Source organism: Euprymna scolopes, chromosome 28 (genome assembly GCF_053919585.1).
Source record: "Euprymna scolopes isolate OS-2025 chromosome 28, ASM5391958v1, whole genome shotgun sequence".
In the NCBI taxonomy this organism is placed as follows: Eukaryota; Metazoa; Mollusca; class Cephalopoda; order Sepiida; family Sepiolidae; genus Euprymna; species Euprymna scolopes.
In genome coordinates, this window is record NC_136509.1 from 21,216,285 (window position 1) to 21,229,765 (window position 13,481).

Below are 13,481 nucleotides of genomic sequence, written 5' to 3' on the forward strand. Positions count from 1 at the left end.
TGACAGGAGAATACTCTTTTCATTATTTTGACTCTCGAGTATATATCAAGTAATATCCTATATATTTTTAGATAGACTGATGTGGTTCTCGATTCATTAACTGTGTCTGGCTGTGTCGGATATATACTCGAGAGTCAAAACAATGATAAGAACATTCTCTTGTCATAGCGTGTGATGATATACTTTATATGTAGAAACAAGAGTGCACTGTTTACGCGTTGTAGGCGATAGATTTACAACAAAAAATGTTGATTATTATTTGTTTCAATTTACTATTACTCGAACACCAAGTGTTTGCAAGACTATGTATTTTTTCATTATTTGCACGCATATAGAATATTCAAGCTAAGTCATCGATATCCCAGCCAAATTCTAACCGCAGAGCAAATTTCGACGGTCAGTATAGAATAACTAAGAGATAAATATACCCGATTTGGGAAATCTATTATTGAAAAAATCATTCCGATATTTTTTTTTAATGGAGATCGCTCCAGACAATTCATGAATCCACTTGATATAACGAGGTAAAATACACTATTTAAATACAAAAAAAAAAAACCTAGCCAATAATACATATATGGTTAGAGTCCAATCCAGGAAACAGTAATTGGTGATTATATCGGAGTTGGGGAAAAATGTCTAAATAAGTAAAAGTGATCGGTTAAAATCGATACCTGATTTGATGCGTGAAATGCAGACTACAACATTAAGTTTTATGCTTGCCTTGTTTTTTGTTTTAAAGCTAATATATGACTCGACAGAGAATTAAACCTAGGTATTCCGGTATTCTTGCGAAAATTCTAACCACGAGACAAAAAAAAAAAAAAATCTCAACAAAAAAGTAAAGTGAACGTGTATAAGGTCAAACACCCACACGATGTCGACTGGGTCATTCGTGCTGGCTATCAAAAGGACTACTATCAATTACATCCAGATCTTTCTTCTGAGCCTCACGGGCATTTATATTTGTTCCGTGTGATTTTTTTTTTTTTTTATAGTTTTGTCGTTATATGCTGAGACCCAGGCTTAATTTACCCGTGATTCTGTCAGGGTGATAGTTGTTTATCTATTGCATGTATAAGAATATTTAAATATGTAGAAGTGAATGGAAATGGACAGCATACTAGACAACAACAATTAAAAAAATTAGGTTAAAACATTTAATTTTACGTTTGCCTTATTTTATTTTTTTTTTAACGAAAAAATATATGAATCGAGCATAGTAGGATTTATTAGTGACTCGACCGAGAATCGAACCTAAGTCTTCCGGTATTTTAGCGAAAATTTTAACCAGGCAGCAACTGCACTATTTGTACAGAAATTACAGCCAGCTTGCGCGTTTCAACAAAGTTAAACAATAGGGTTTCAATAAATTATGAATTCCAGATAAAGTTAAACAGAAATTATGAATTAGAAAAAAATAATAATCTAAACATAGACCCCCCCCCAAAAAAATAAGAAAAACTAAACGGTTATTTTTTGTTTCTTGCTAAGCCATTTTTCTTAACGAACTCGCTCCAGACAAGACATGAACCCATTTAATGTAAGGAGCTAAAAAACACTACATTATAGTCAATGTGTTACTCCATTTTTGTGTTTAATCAATTTTGCTTGCGTTCAAAACACCGGAGGGACATTTTAGTGTTAATAAGGGAATTTGGCAAACACTATACATAAAAATAAAAATATATTGAAAACATTTTTAAAAATGGAGGAAAAAAAAGATAATATAAAAAAATAAACATACATATAGAAAAAAGAGCGAAATAATAATAAAAAAGGGGAATTAAAATGAAACAATGAAATTAAATGATTAAATGGAGCCACCAGTCGCGTTTCATTCTTGCAAGGTCCACACTGAGGCGATTAAACAAAAATAAATAAAGGAATAAAATAAAGTTCATGCTTCACCACTTAAAGCGCTCACATGTATGGCACAAGGATTCACAGATATTACGCGTGTTTGACAAAACATTGTTACGATTGATTACAATGGACATTGAACATACAATGCTAATAAGGTTTAGTTTGGAGCGGGGGAAAAAGCGTTGGGATACGGGCAATAAAGGAGTGCCGACGGGCCCAAATGGGTCAGACTTTCGTCAACTATAAAACTTTTTAATAAATCCTGATGACAACGAAATAAATAGAGATGATAGATTCATTAGATAGATATGAAGATTTGTGAGGCCAAAAATAGATGCTTAAACAGAAAAAGGAGACAAAAAAACAACACAGAAAAAGGAGACAAAAAAAAAACACAGAAAAAGGAGACAAAAAAAAAAACACAGAAAAAGGAGACAAAAAACAACACCCCTAAAGACTCAAACACAACCAAACCAATAAAAGCTTTCACTAAGCAGTCTTCATCTAATATATACATTTAATTCAGCCGGAGTTTTCTAACAAGGTCGCTAGCGCTGTTAGCAGCAGCAGCAACCGCATGAGATACATGTACAAATAATCATGCCGGTGCGCGATGTGACGTCACAGTGGAAAAATAGAAAAAGCACAGACAAAAGTGTATGACTTTTCTATTTTTTCGCTTTTGTTTATGCTTTTTTCTATTTCTACGCTGTGACGACACATCGCGTACCAGCATGGTCATTTGCACACAAATAATCCCGCCGGTTTAAATGTATATATTAGATGAAGACACGTGGTCGGAGAAGGGACGGAAAAGCATGTGTTCTGGAGATGGCCAGAAAATGACAGCGAGCGAACCATGTGGGTGACGAGAGCGTTTTAAAAGACATGGCAGACGGGGGGGAGGGAAACTAAATGAATTGTTTAAAATAAGATGCAATGTGTTGTTGAAAATACCAAGAATAAATGATTTTTATTAAAATAGAAAAAAAAATGCTGAGCGTGTTGAATTTATTTCCGTTTCATTTCGTTTGTTATTTGAGCGGATTTTATGGGGTTGACATGTAACTATAAGGTTACATTTAAGAAAAGTTAGACAAACATTAACAGACAAATAAAGTTTGGATTCTAACAGCTGGAGAGACGACCTCAACAGTTAGCTGGGTCTTACGTGGCCACGTCTAGCCGGAGACAAAACAAGGTGACAGGAAACCGGAAAAGGGTTTCTCCTCTAAAAGTGATCCAAAATCTAATTCTAATGCTAATGACAAATAAAATTTGATGAATCTTAGTCCAAATTATGAGTAATTATCTAACGATCTTGAGCGCTCTGTACCTATAACCAGTCCCTCAATTATATTCAGATTAAATATTTTCCATATAAAACATATTTATTCGTGGATGTAAACTTCAAATCAGATCCTTATTGCACCAACACGTGCTACGGAGAAATAACGGACCTTGAATGAATGAACAACAACAACAACAAAAAAAAAAAAAAAAAGAGGGATAAATTGTCTTTGCCTATGAAAACAACGTACTGTCATTAGAACTTTATTACGTGGTGTACTTTTTTTCAGGTGACACCGTATTCAAGGCTACAAGATGTTTGCCACCGTATCTTTATCACGTAGGGAACTTTTCTCAAACAACACCGTTTATAATACCGATTTTAAGAACAATCTATGCTCAGAAGAGGAACTTTGTTATATGGTATACTTTTCTCCAACAACACCGTTTCGATACTGATTTTTATCGCTCAATGACATTAGTTCTTCAAGTGCCCCCCCCAAAAAAAAACAACAAAAAAAAAACAACTAACACTCATTTCTTAGATCCGTCTTTTACGGACGACAAATCATGCCGAATAAACGTGTTCGATGCGCATAAATACTCTTGTTGCATTGTACACTTGTTCTTTCGCATATTTATTGTTCTACACAAAGCATATATGAGCCATTTGTGACAACGATACGGTATGTGGAATCTATTTCTACCACTCGAATTTCGTCCTGGCTCATCCGTCCACTGCAGATCAATTCTTACAATAGTACAATGTACCTGTCCAAAAAAAAAAAAAAAAAAAAAAAAATAATAATAATATATATATATATATATATATATATATATATATATATATGTATATATATATATATATATATATATAGTCTAAAGAAGCTTTGAATAAAAAAAATACAAAAAATAAAAAAAGAATGCAGTTTAGATTCCCGAAAGGAAAAATATATTAATTTTAACCTATCGTAGACTAGAGAAATGAACTGGTTAAATATATAGAAAAACTGTGTTGTTGGAAATACCAGATATAAAGGCTTTTGTTAAAAAATAAAGTGAGTCGAGTGTCTTTCTGTCCTCTCTTTTTCTTTTATATTAGCGGTAGTGTTAAATCTATATTTAAGTAGGCAAACTATTGGGAAATTACTAAAGATCGTTCTATAGTCGTATTCTTAAAATCATATATTTGTTTTAGCTAATATAATAAACCCCTCAAGGAATTCTTACATTTTTAATGGTAATGAAATTGAAGACTAATCAGAGCATTGCCGATATCTAATGCCTTTTTTCACAGAGAAGGAAGAAAAAAGTTACAGAAACCTGCATTTGTGTGGTGAGAATTCTGTCAAAGAACGGATGTACCAAAAATGGTTTGCTTTATTCTGAAAAATAACAATTTTAATGAGTGATGCTCCTCGCTCTGATCGGCCAAAGATGATTAGAAGCGACCAAGTGAAAGCCATCATTGAACAAGATTACCTTTTGACAACCAGACAAATCGCAGACATTCTCAGGATTTCCGTATGTAAGGTGGAAATCGAATGGCATAAAATCGGTTATGTTTCTTAACTTAATGTTTGGATTCCGCCTTCCTAAATAATAATAATAATAATAATAATAAAAATAATAATAATAATAATAATAATAATAAAATGAACGAAACTTTTGACCAACCCAATACGTAACTAAGTAACACAAACAATAAAAATATTGAATTGGGATTATTTTAGACGGAAATCGCTCCAGACAAGGCACGAAGCTACTTGATATAAGAAGCTAAAAATTACTACTTCAAGATTAACGCTCCAGACAATACATGAAACCAAGAAATGAAGTGTTAGATGGAATAAATACTGACCAAGAAAACAGCAATTATTCCCTCAGAAACAGGACTCTAAATGATATAGTACACATGCTAAACCAAACTTTTACTAGAATTTCAAAATACCAAAATTGCATTTTGTTTTACTGAAAATTATAATTGAGACATTTTCACTCGGTCATGGTTGACGGGACGTGAATAATCTACCCCTGTCAATTAAACAACAGGTTTAGTTCGAAATGCCATACCAGTTCACTAATCCGACATAAAGATTGCTAAGTTAAAAAAAAAACGTCCTACTCCGAAGAAGAGGATCGGAGGTTACATCGGTCGAAACGCTGAGAAGATAAAACTCAAAAAATAATTACAGCAACAGATAAAAAAAAAAAAATCACCCAATCTAAAGGAGGTGCTTTCTAGAATGATTAGAATTCGAAGTTGACTTGAAGAATGAAAGAAGAATTCAAACATCTTTCGAAGTAATAAACAACGTGGGAGCTGTCGAAAGATTGAAGATTAAATATGTCTTTGAGAAAATGAGCCACTTGAAATCAACGAGCGAACACTTGGAGAAAGACCGGGTAAAAGAAGAAAGGCAATACAAATATAGATGGAAAGATATATAAATAATGAATTTAAGTAAACATAGATAGATATAGAGATATGTGTATGTATATGCTAATATGTAGATAGAGATGTACAAATTGAATAAGGCCCACACACACACATACATATAAATATATGTATATATATAATTATATATATATACATATATATATATATATATATATATATATATATATATATATATATATATTTATATATATTTATTTATTTATAAATAGAAAGAGGGGGAGGGAGAGAATGAGAGAAAACAGGAGAAAGAAGAGAAGCAAGTAATAAATATAGCTGTATGTAAATATATATATTTATAGATAGTTTGGACAATATAAATTGATATTTATATATATTTATGCACACGATATATATATATATATATATATATATATATATATATATACATTCTGTCTATCTATCTATCTATCTATCTATTTATCTATTTATCTATCTATCTATCTATCGTCAGAATGTGATATGATATAATTATATCCACAGCCAAACAACGCCGCAGCTTATACAAGCCACGAAAGTCAACAAACCGGAAGTCAAAGACTTGTAACTGATGAACCCAAATGAGGGCGAAACTCGAGTGGAAATAAATAAATGATTATATATATATATATATATATATATATATATATATATATATATATATATATATATATATATATATATATATATATATATATTACATTTTGTAGCCACTTTGAGAATCTCTGACCGTGCATATATATATATATATATATATATATATATATATATATATATATATATATATATATGTAATTTCTTTCTTTTTATTAAGGTAATGGTGGGGTGTTCCTGTTCGGCGAGTAGCAACTACTCCGAAACCATTTCGTTTCACAGTTGCGATAACATTATTAGATTGATGTTTTGTAATCAGTAAAAAAAAAAAAATCGGTAAAACTACTAGACATTTTGTAAATCCTCAAATCGGATTTTCACCGTTGAAAAGAATAATCATTCAAATAATAACTAAATAAATAATAACTTTCAAATTCTGGCACCTTGTTTTATTCTGCCCCACCCCCCTCCGTCAATAACATTCGTATCAAAATAGAATAAATGTGAATAAAATTTACGTTTCTGACCTTTTGAAATGAACATCGATACTTTGTATCATTGGGGTTATTCTGAGTATTATTGTCTCAACGTTTCGACCGATGTAACCCCCGACCTTTATAAAATGTCTCTTGTCCAACAAGAGTATTTGTCTACCGAACCCGGAAATCTGCAGGAAATTTCCAATGCAGAGCTTTATTAAATCCACGGGAGTAGCACGGACCCGTGGCGTAACAGATAAAGTACTAGGTACATTCAGTTCTAAATGACATTCTTCTTCAGGTTGAATGTACAATACTAAATGCAGGCGATACTATGAATTCACTTGTGAATTTCTTAAGATTTCTGCCAGGTCATGGCTGACCGAACGAAAGCAGGCTATCCTTGAATTAAAGAAATTGTTCCGTTCGGAATCCTCTGCAGAGTCCATGCAAGTTCGACAAGATACACCTGGAGAAGGTCGAAAGTTTTATCGGCCGGAGCGTTGGGATAATGACCTATAGTGTCGAATAATCCAAGTAATGCAAATAAAAATTACAACCTCAAATTCCCCCTACCTTTTCTAGCGACCACCCTGTAGTTATACAACGAAACAGCGTGACTATAAATAATAGTAATACATAATAAGTTAAAGAAAGGACAAGAATGTGGGATGTGGAGCTTTCAAATGTTAGTAGAACTGGGCGAGTTGGCTGTGTGTAGACAAGGTAGCTGCGGTTTTCGGTAAATCTGAAGTTGGACTCGTGTTGAGTCACGTGAATGACACGAGATAACATACAGACGCAATGAAAGAATAAACAAACAAAAAAAAAACCAAAACAACAACAATAACAACACAAGAAAAAACATCAGGAAACGAACACCAAGAAAAAAGAAACAAGATAAAGGTACAAAAGAGGAAAACGGGATGCTTTATCGTTGGAATGATGAGAACAGATTTGGATCGTAAAGAGAAAACAAGGTTTCAATACTCAGGTCTACTGCATGGATCAATTAAGTTCTTACATTTGAACGAAACTGCTTAGCAATATACAGAAAGACAAGCGGGAACATGGTGGTTTACGTGGAAATGCTAAAACAATAGCAAAATGAACACTAACAAAACACAAAACAGAGCGGTGATGTCTCCTTTCATCTGCCTGATGCTCAACTCAAGGGTCATTAAACACGTTGCAAAGCGGGAGGTGAGGTTGGGGAACCAATCGGTCAAATTGCGTTAAATTAAAATTATGGTCGTTATATATAAACATACACAAGTGGTCACTACAACTATCTCAACCTTACCAAGGAATTATATTATATTATATAATATTATATTATATTATATTATATTATATTAGATTAGATTAAACTGTAACTAAACCAGAAAAAAAAAAAAACGTTTGCATGTCTATCTGTTCTCTATCGCTATTTTCATGACAGATGTTCGACTGAGCTTTAATCGATGCCCTCCCACACACTGTAAAAAAATCCCGGCAAACACTCACTTGGCTACAACCACTGTCGGCAAGTTCCCTTACTTTCTATTTGTGCCTAAAACTAAACGGAAATTCCATATGCAAAGCTTCTTTTCTAGAACTGCCCGTATTTGGAACATAATACTGCGGGATTGCTATAACATCATCGTTTTCGACGCCAACGTAAATAAGTTCTTGTTTCGCCTAATGTTCTATCAGTACCAATCATCAGGGTGTTGATAGTGCTCATTCACTCATCCTTGAGATACTTCTAGGCCTTATAAGCAGTGACTCACTAGTAAAGATCTAGCTCAGTATTAACATTGAATGAGTCGAAGCTTATATAGAAATTGTATTTAATAAAACTAGCTCAAACTTAATCATTGAAAAATGAAATCAAATTTGATTAGGGAATTTTTTTTAAATACATTTAACCCAACCTAACGAAAGTTGTATTTTTCTTCATGTATTTTAATTCATTTTATATTTAATTTATATATATATATATATATATATATATATATATATACATATATATATGTGTGTGTGTGTGTATGTATATATATATGTATGTGTGTGTATATATATGTGTGTGTATATATGTATATATATACATATATATATATATGTATATATATATATGTGTGTGTGTGTGTACGTGTGTCAGAGTTGTGTTTTCCATAATATAAGCGTTGTTTAAATTCTAAAATAAAATACGTATGAAACACGATTTTAAGCCAAATTACAACGCAATATCATGAAAGATAAACAAATATTTATTTATTTTTCATAATATTTCGTTGTAATTTGGCTTGTAAACGTATTTCATACGTATTTTCTTGTAATATATATATACACACACACACACACACACACACACACACACACACACATATATATATATATATATATATATATATATATATATATATATATATATATGTTTTCACACGCTCAGGTGTTATACGACACGTGAAACTCTAAGTCGTTAAGTGTCTAGTTTTGATTATATTGGCCAGTTCGTTTTAGTTAAATACGATTCATATAATGGGACCTCACATCAATCATGGGTTGAGGCGATAAGTGGAAAAGCTGTCAAGAGGAAAACTCTGGAACGGTGCGTATTCTCTCCTGATGACCCAACATTATCTTGAGGCTCGAATGAAATATCCCACGAGTTAAAACAGTCGATAAACATGATTATATGCAAGTCTACAAGGTAAGATGTTTCTACCAAACAACTATCTTTTATTGGTGTTCACTTTATTGCGAGTTTCCGGTAGGAAATCTCACAACGTTTCATAAAATTCTATTAAGCATCTTCAGTGCAACCTAATCAATGATTTCAATTAAACCGAAGTAGATCAACCAAAATTTAGATTTGTATTATTTTCGATTAGATCACATGTGTTCCAATGAACATATTGCAATTGTACACCTTGAATGCAAATATCTTCGATCAAACAGACTAACAGCAAAATCCGTTCTTTCCTTGTAAAAGTTAATCTGATATTTCAATTATTTGGATCGCTTCTTATTTCCCTGACTGTACCAACATGCTCAAATTTAAATGTAATGTGAACAAATGTTTTTACACAACTCTTCACCCCAGGTGCCCCTTATGAGCTTAGCTTTCAATTACAGTAGCCCCTTAGATCTCATTGAAAATGTGCTTTGTTGGGTGGGGGGGGTATAAAAATTTAAAAATTCCCATCAAAGATTTATAATTAATCCATCTAGTTCTAATTATACTTAAAAAGATCATATTAAAACCGATTTGTTGAAATTTTTATTTACTTGAAGTACACCAAACTTGTTAATGTGAATTACAATCAAAGCAGTACAATGGATACTTTTTAATTGTAATCGCTCCAGACGAGGCATGAAGCCACTTGATGTAAGGAGCTAAAATACTACTTCAAGGTCCAAACTTGTCGATGATAAATTTTAGATAAAATAGATTCTGACCCAAAAAAACAGCAATTCTTCCTTCCTTGTCAGAAACATCGAGTCTGGAATGTGAGGACTAAAGGACAAAATAAAAGGAGAGAGAGAGAGTTACGCAGCTGCCCAAAGTAGACACAAGATCTACTTTCTACTGAACTTAATTATCTTAAACCCGGTTAGGTCAACTTTACCGCAGAGCTATATTAATTCCAAGTAGACAAACTCTACAAATGAATTAGTAATTTAGGAAGCTGAACTTGGGATCATAGTAAATCCAAGGAAGTTACCAAATATTTATATTATACGAAGTAACTAAATCTTATCAAAGAATTATATCAAATCTGATCGAGGCAACTATACAAAAGAGTTTAAGGATATAAAAACGCATCTGGTATATTCAGAAAGTTTGTAATCTGAAGTTTTTAATGGAATGTTCAAAGATGTTCAATTGTTTCAAGGTTCCCAAAGAATTATATTAAATAAAAATAGACCATATATATTATTTAATTGGAATTCATTTTTAAAAAAATAAGCCAGCCTATTAAATTCAGGTAATCTAACCTTAAAAATTATATACTACTACTACTACTACTACTACTACTTGAACTAAAAGTAATACTTTTTTTTATTCTTCTGTCGCATGAGAATGTACCTAATCACTGACGCAATCCTCTACCTGATCGGCTTTTAGTTCTTTCCCACTGCAAAAAAAACAAAAACAAACTTAGACACTAGAGACGGAAAGTGGAATTCAGAAGTCAGCGCCTTCGAGGAGGTGTACTCTGCCCTGCAAAAAGTGCCCCGTCGGCATTCCCCGGTAAGGGCGCCTTAGGCGATTAGCAATAAACTAACCTCTTCTCAAAGAGAGAGAAGGTAAGTCCTGGGGGTGTGTGGACCTCCTAGAACTGCACAGAACTAAACTCCCGCCGCGAAACCAGCAGGGACCGGATCATTACAGGAATGGTCTCACCTCTGTTGACTTTGAGGGAAAAGAGTCTGATACGTCGAAAACTTGGGTGCTGTTGCCATATCAGTGCAGATGTCGCCCAGAGCACCGATTCTCTGCCGCGAGAGAGTACAAAATCAATTTCGAAAGCAAGTGGGTAACGTCATCTTCTCTCTTTTCCTCACGGCTCTCTCCAAGAAGCGACGTTGCTACTCATTCTCTACTCCATCGTTATTTTCATGGTATGAACGTGTACCTTAATGAGTTCCCCCTTCATGCAAAAACATCCAACGCCAAAATCAAGTCCAGGCGCCACCGTTTTTCTTTGTTTTTTCTGTATACCAAAAACTAAGCTGAACTTCCATGATCAAAGTTTTTTTTCCCAAAAGGTATCCGTCGATGGAACACAATACGACTGTGCTGCTACTGAGCTGACGACAAATTCTTGTCAAGCGGTCTCCATAAACATAAATTCCGTTCTGTTCATTAATTCTTATCCTTGAATAGCATTTTAACCTTGATAAGCATTAGTACATAAAACATTTGGTATAAAATACTTTTCTGATACCGATAGTAAGGTAGGGGATACAAGGGACACTAATATATATATATATATATATATATATATATATATATATATATATATATATATATATATATATAATAAATCTCCGAAATTGTGTTCAGTGGTAAACTACTGATGAGCCATGAAATAACATTAGAACTAGTGTACATTCTTAAAAGCAGACTAATACACTGATTGTAGAAGATTAATTTTAACCCTTATCCCTGAGTGGCTTCCGGGCCTTGATAAGTGGTGATCACTGTGTAAAAAAAAAAAAAAAAAAAACTTAAAAGCAAAATAATTTTCCAGCGAAGGAATTAGTATAATTTTTTAAATCTAATTTTTAAGGTTGCGAAAGTTTCAAGACTCTCTCTCTCTCTCTCTCTCTCTCTCTTTCTCTCTCTCTCTCTCTCTCTCTCTACATATATATATATATATATATATATATATATTGCATACATATAAAGAGAAAGAGGCAGAGAAAGGACATACAAAAAAAAAAGAAAAAAAGAAAAAGAGTCCTAAATTCAAGATATGTCTTTTATTGCCTTAGAATGGAATAAAAATGTTACCTTATTGTAGTCTAGGGAATATAAAAATGGCGGTAAAAACTAGTAGTAAAATCTGTATAAAAATGGCGGTAAAAGTTCTTAATAAAAAATGTAGAAAATGGCGGTAAAAACTAATACAATAAAATGTAGTAAAATGGCGGGAAAATCCTTGGTAAGAATGGCAGGTGTTGTAAGTGACCCTTATTGTAGTTCAATATATACTGACCAAAAAATGGACGTTTTAGAAAGAGAAAAAATTTTATTTTGGATTAAAGAAAGGATTTAAAAATTAAAAATGAATAATAAGAAAAATGACCAGCACATTACAGGCAAGCGTAATTTTTTTCGGGCGACTTACTGCACTGGAAATGACAACACAGATAAAGGTCAATAAAAAGAACCATGAATCGTTCTCATTTGTGAGGATGGACTTAAATGCCTGATTGGGAGATCGATAGCCTCGATTATTAGCTGAAAATAAAACGGCAAAATGGCTCCAATGGACAACAGTTAGTACAACAAAAAATAAAATAAAATGGCAAATAAAAACAAATAAAAATGTAAAAAAAAAAAATAAATAAATAAATAAAAAGGGAAATTAAAATAAATACGGTTAACAGAATAAAAATAGAAATAAAAAAAACAAAAAAGCATACAAATACAAACAGAACTGAAAAAATAAAATAAACAGATTAAAAACGAAAATAAATATTAAAATAACAACAACAAAAAAAATAGCAACACACACAATAAAACGAAAAACAAAATATTGCTATGATATTCTTGTATGACTATATTCTTCGCTGCAACGTTGCATCTCTATCGGCTTGTTTTACAAGTACTCCAACTGACATGTGCTCCGACGAACTTGCTGGACTTGTTCTCTTCCGACTATGTAAATACCCCGACAAACTCGGCAAACAGCACAATCCCACCCCTTCACTGTAGAAGTCCCCAAATGGCGGAAAGATTCCTACTCTAATAGTTTCTTTTGGCGAAGCGTATTTTTTACACGCCTCAATCGTGGAGCCGACCTAGTAGGTATGGAGTCATGGCAAGATCCAGAGTTGTACTATATATATATATATATATATATATATATATATATATATATATATATATAGGTTGAGCCACGGAAAATGGATGTTTTTAAAGTAAATAAAACTCTGCGAATATTTCCCCCCAAAATTTATAATGTGCATAAAGACTACTTTTCTTACTCCTTATCCCTTACTCAAGGAGAACAAGGTGCTTTCTAAAAGCGTTCGTTTTCCCTGACTCTCTCTCTCTTTTTCTGTGTGAGTGTGTGTATATATATATATATATATAT

The 13,481-nt window shown here is 32.6% G+C and overlaps 1 protein-coding gene across 6 annotated transcripts in view; it reads right to left on the minus strand.

Annotated features, from left to right (window-relative positions):
- LOC145249500 (protein madd-4-like) overlaps positions 1-13,481 on the minus strand; it is a 942,311-nt gene that overhangs the window by 26,486 nt on the left and 902,344 nt on the right. For 3 of the 6 annotated variants that reach the window (XM_080111108.1, XM_080111112.1, XM_080111110.1), the window contains one exon: positions 12,510-12,622. The exons of the other annotated variants lie outside the window; for them this stretch is intronic. In XM_080111108.1, coding sequence (XP_079967234.1) covers positions 12,510-12,622 — 113 coding nt within the window. The remainder of the gene's footprint in view (positions 1-12,509; positions 12,623-13,481) is intronic. 6 annotated transcript variants of the gene reach the window in all.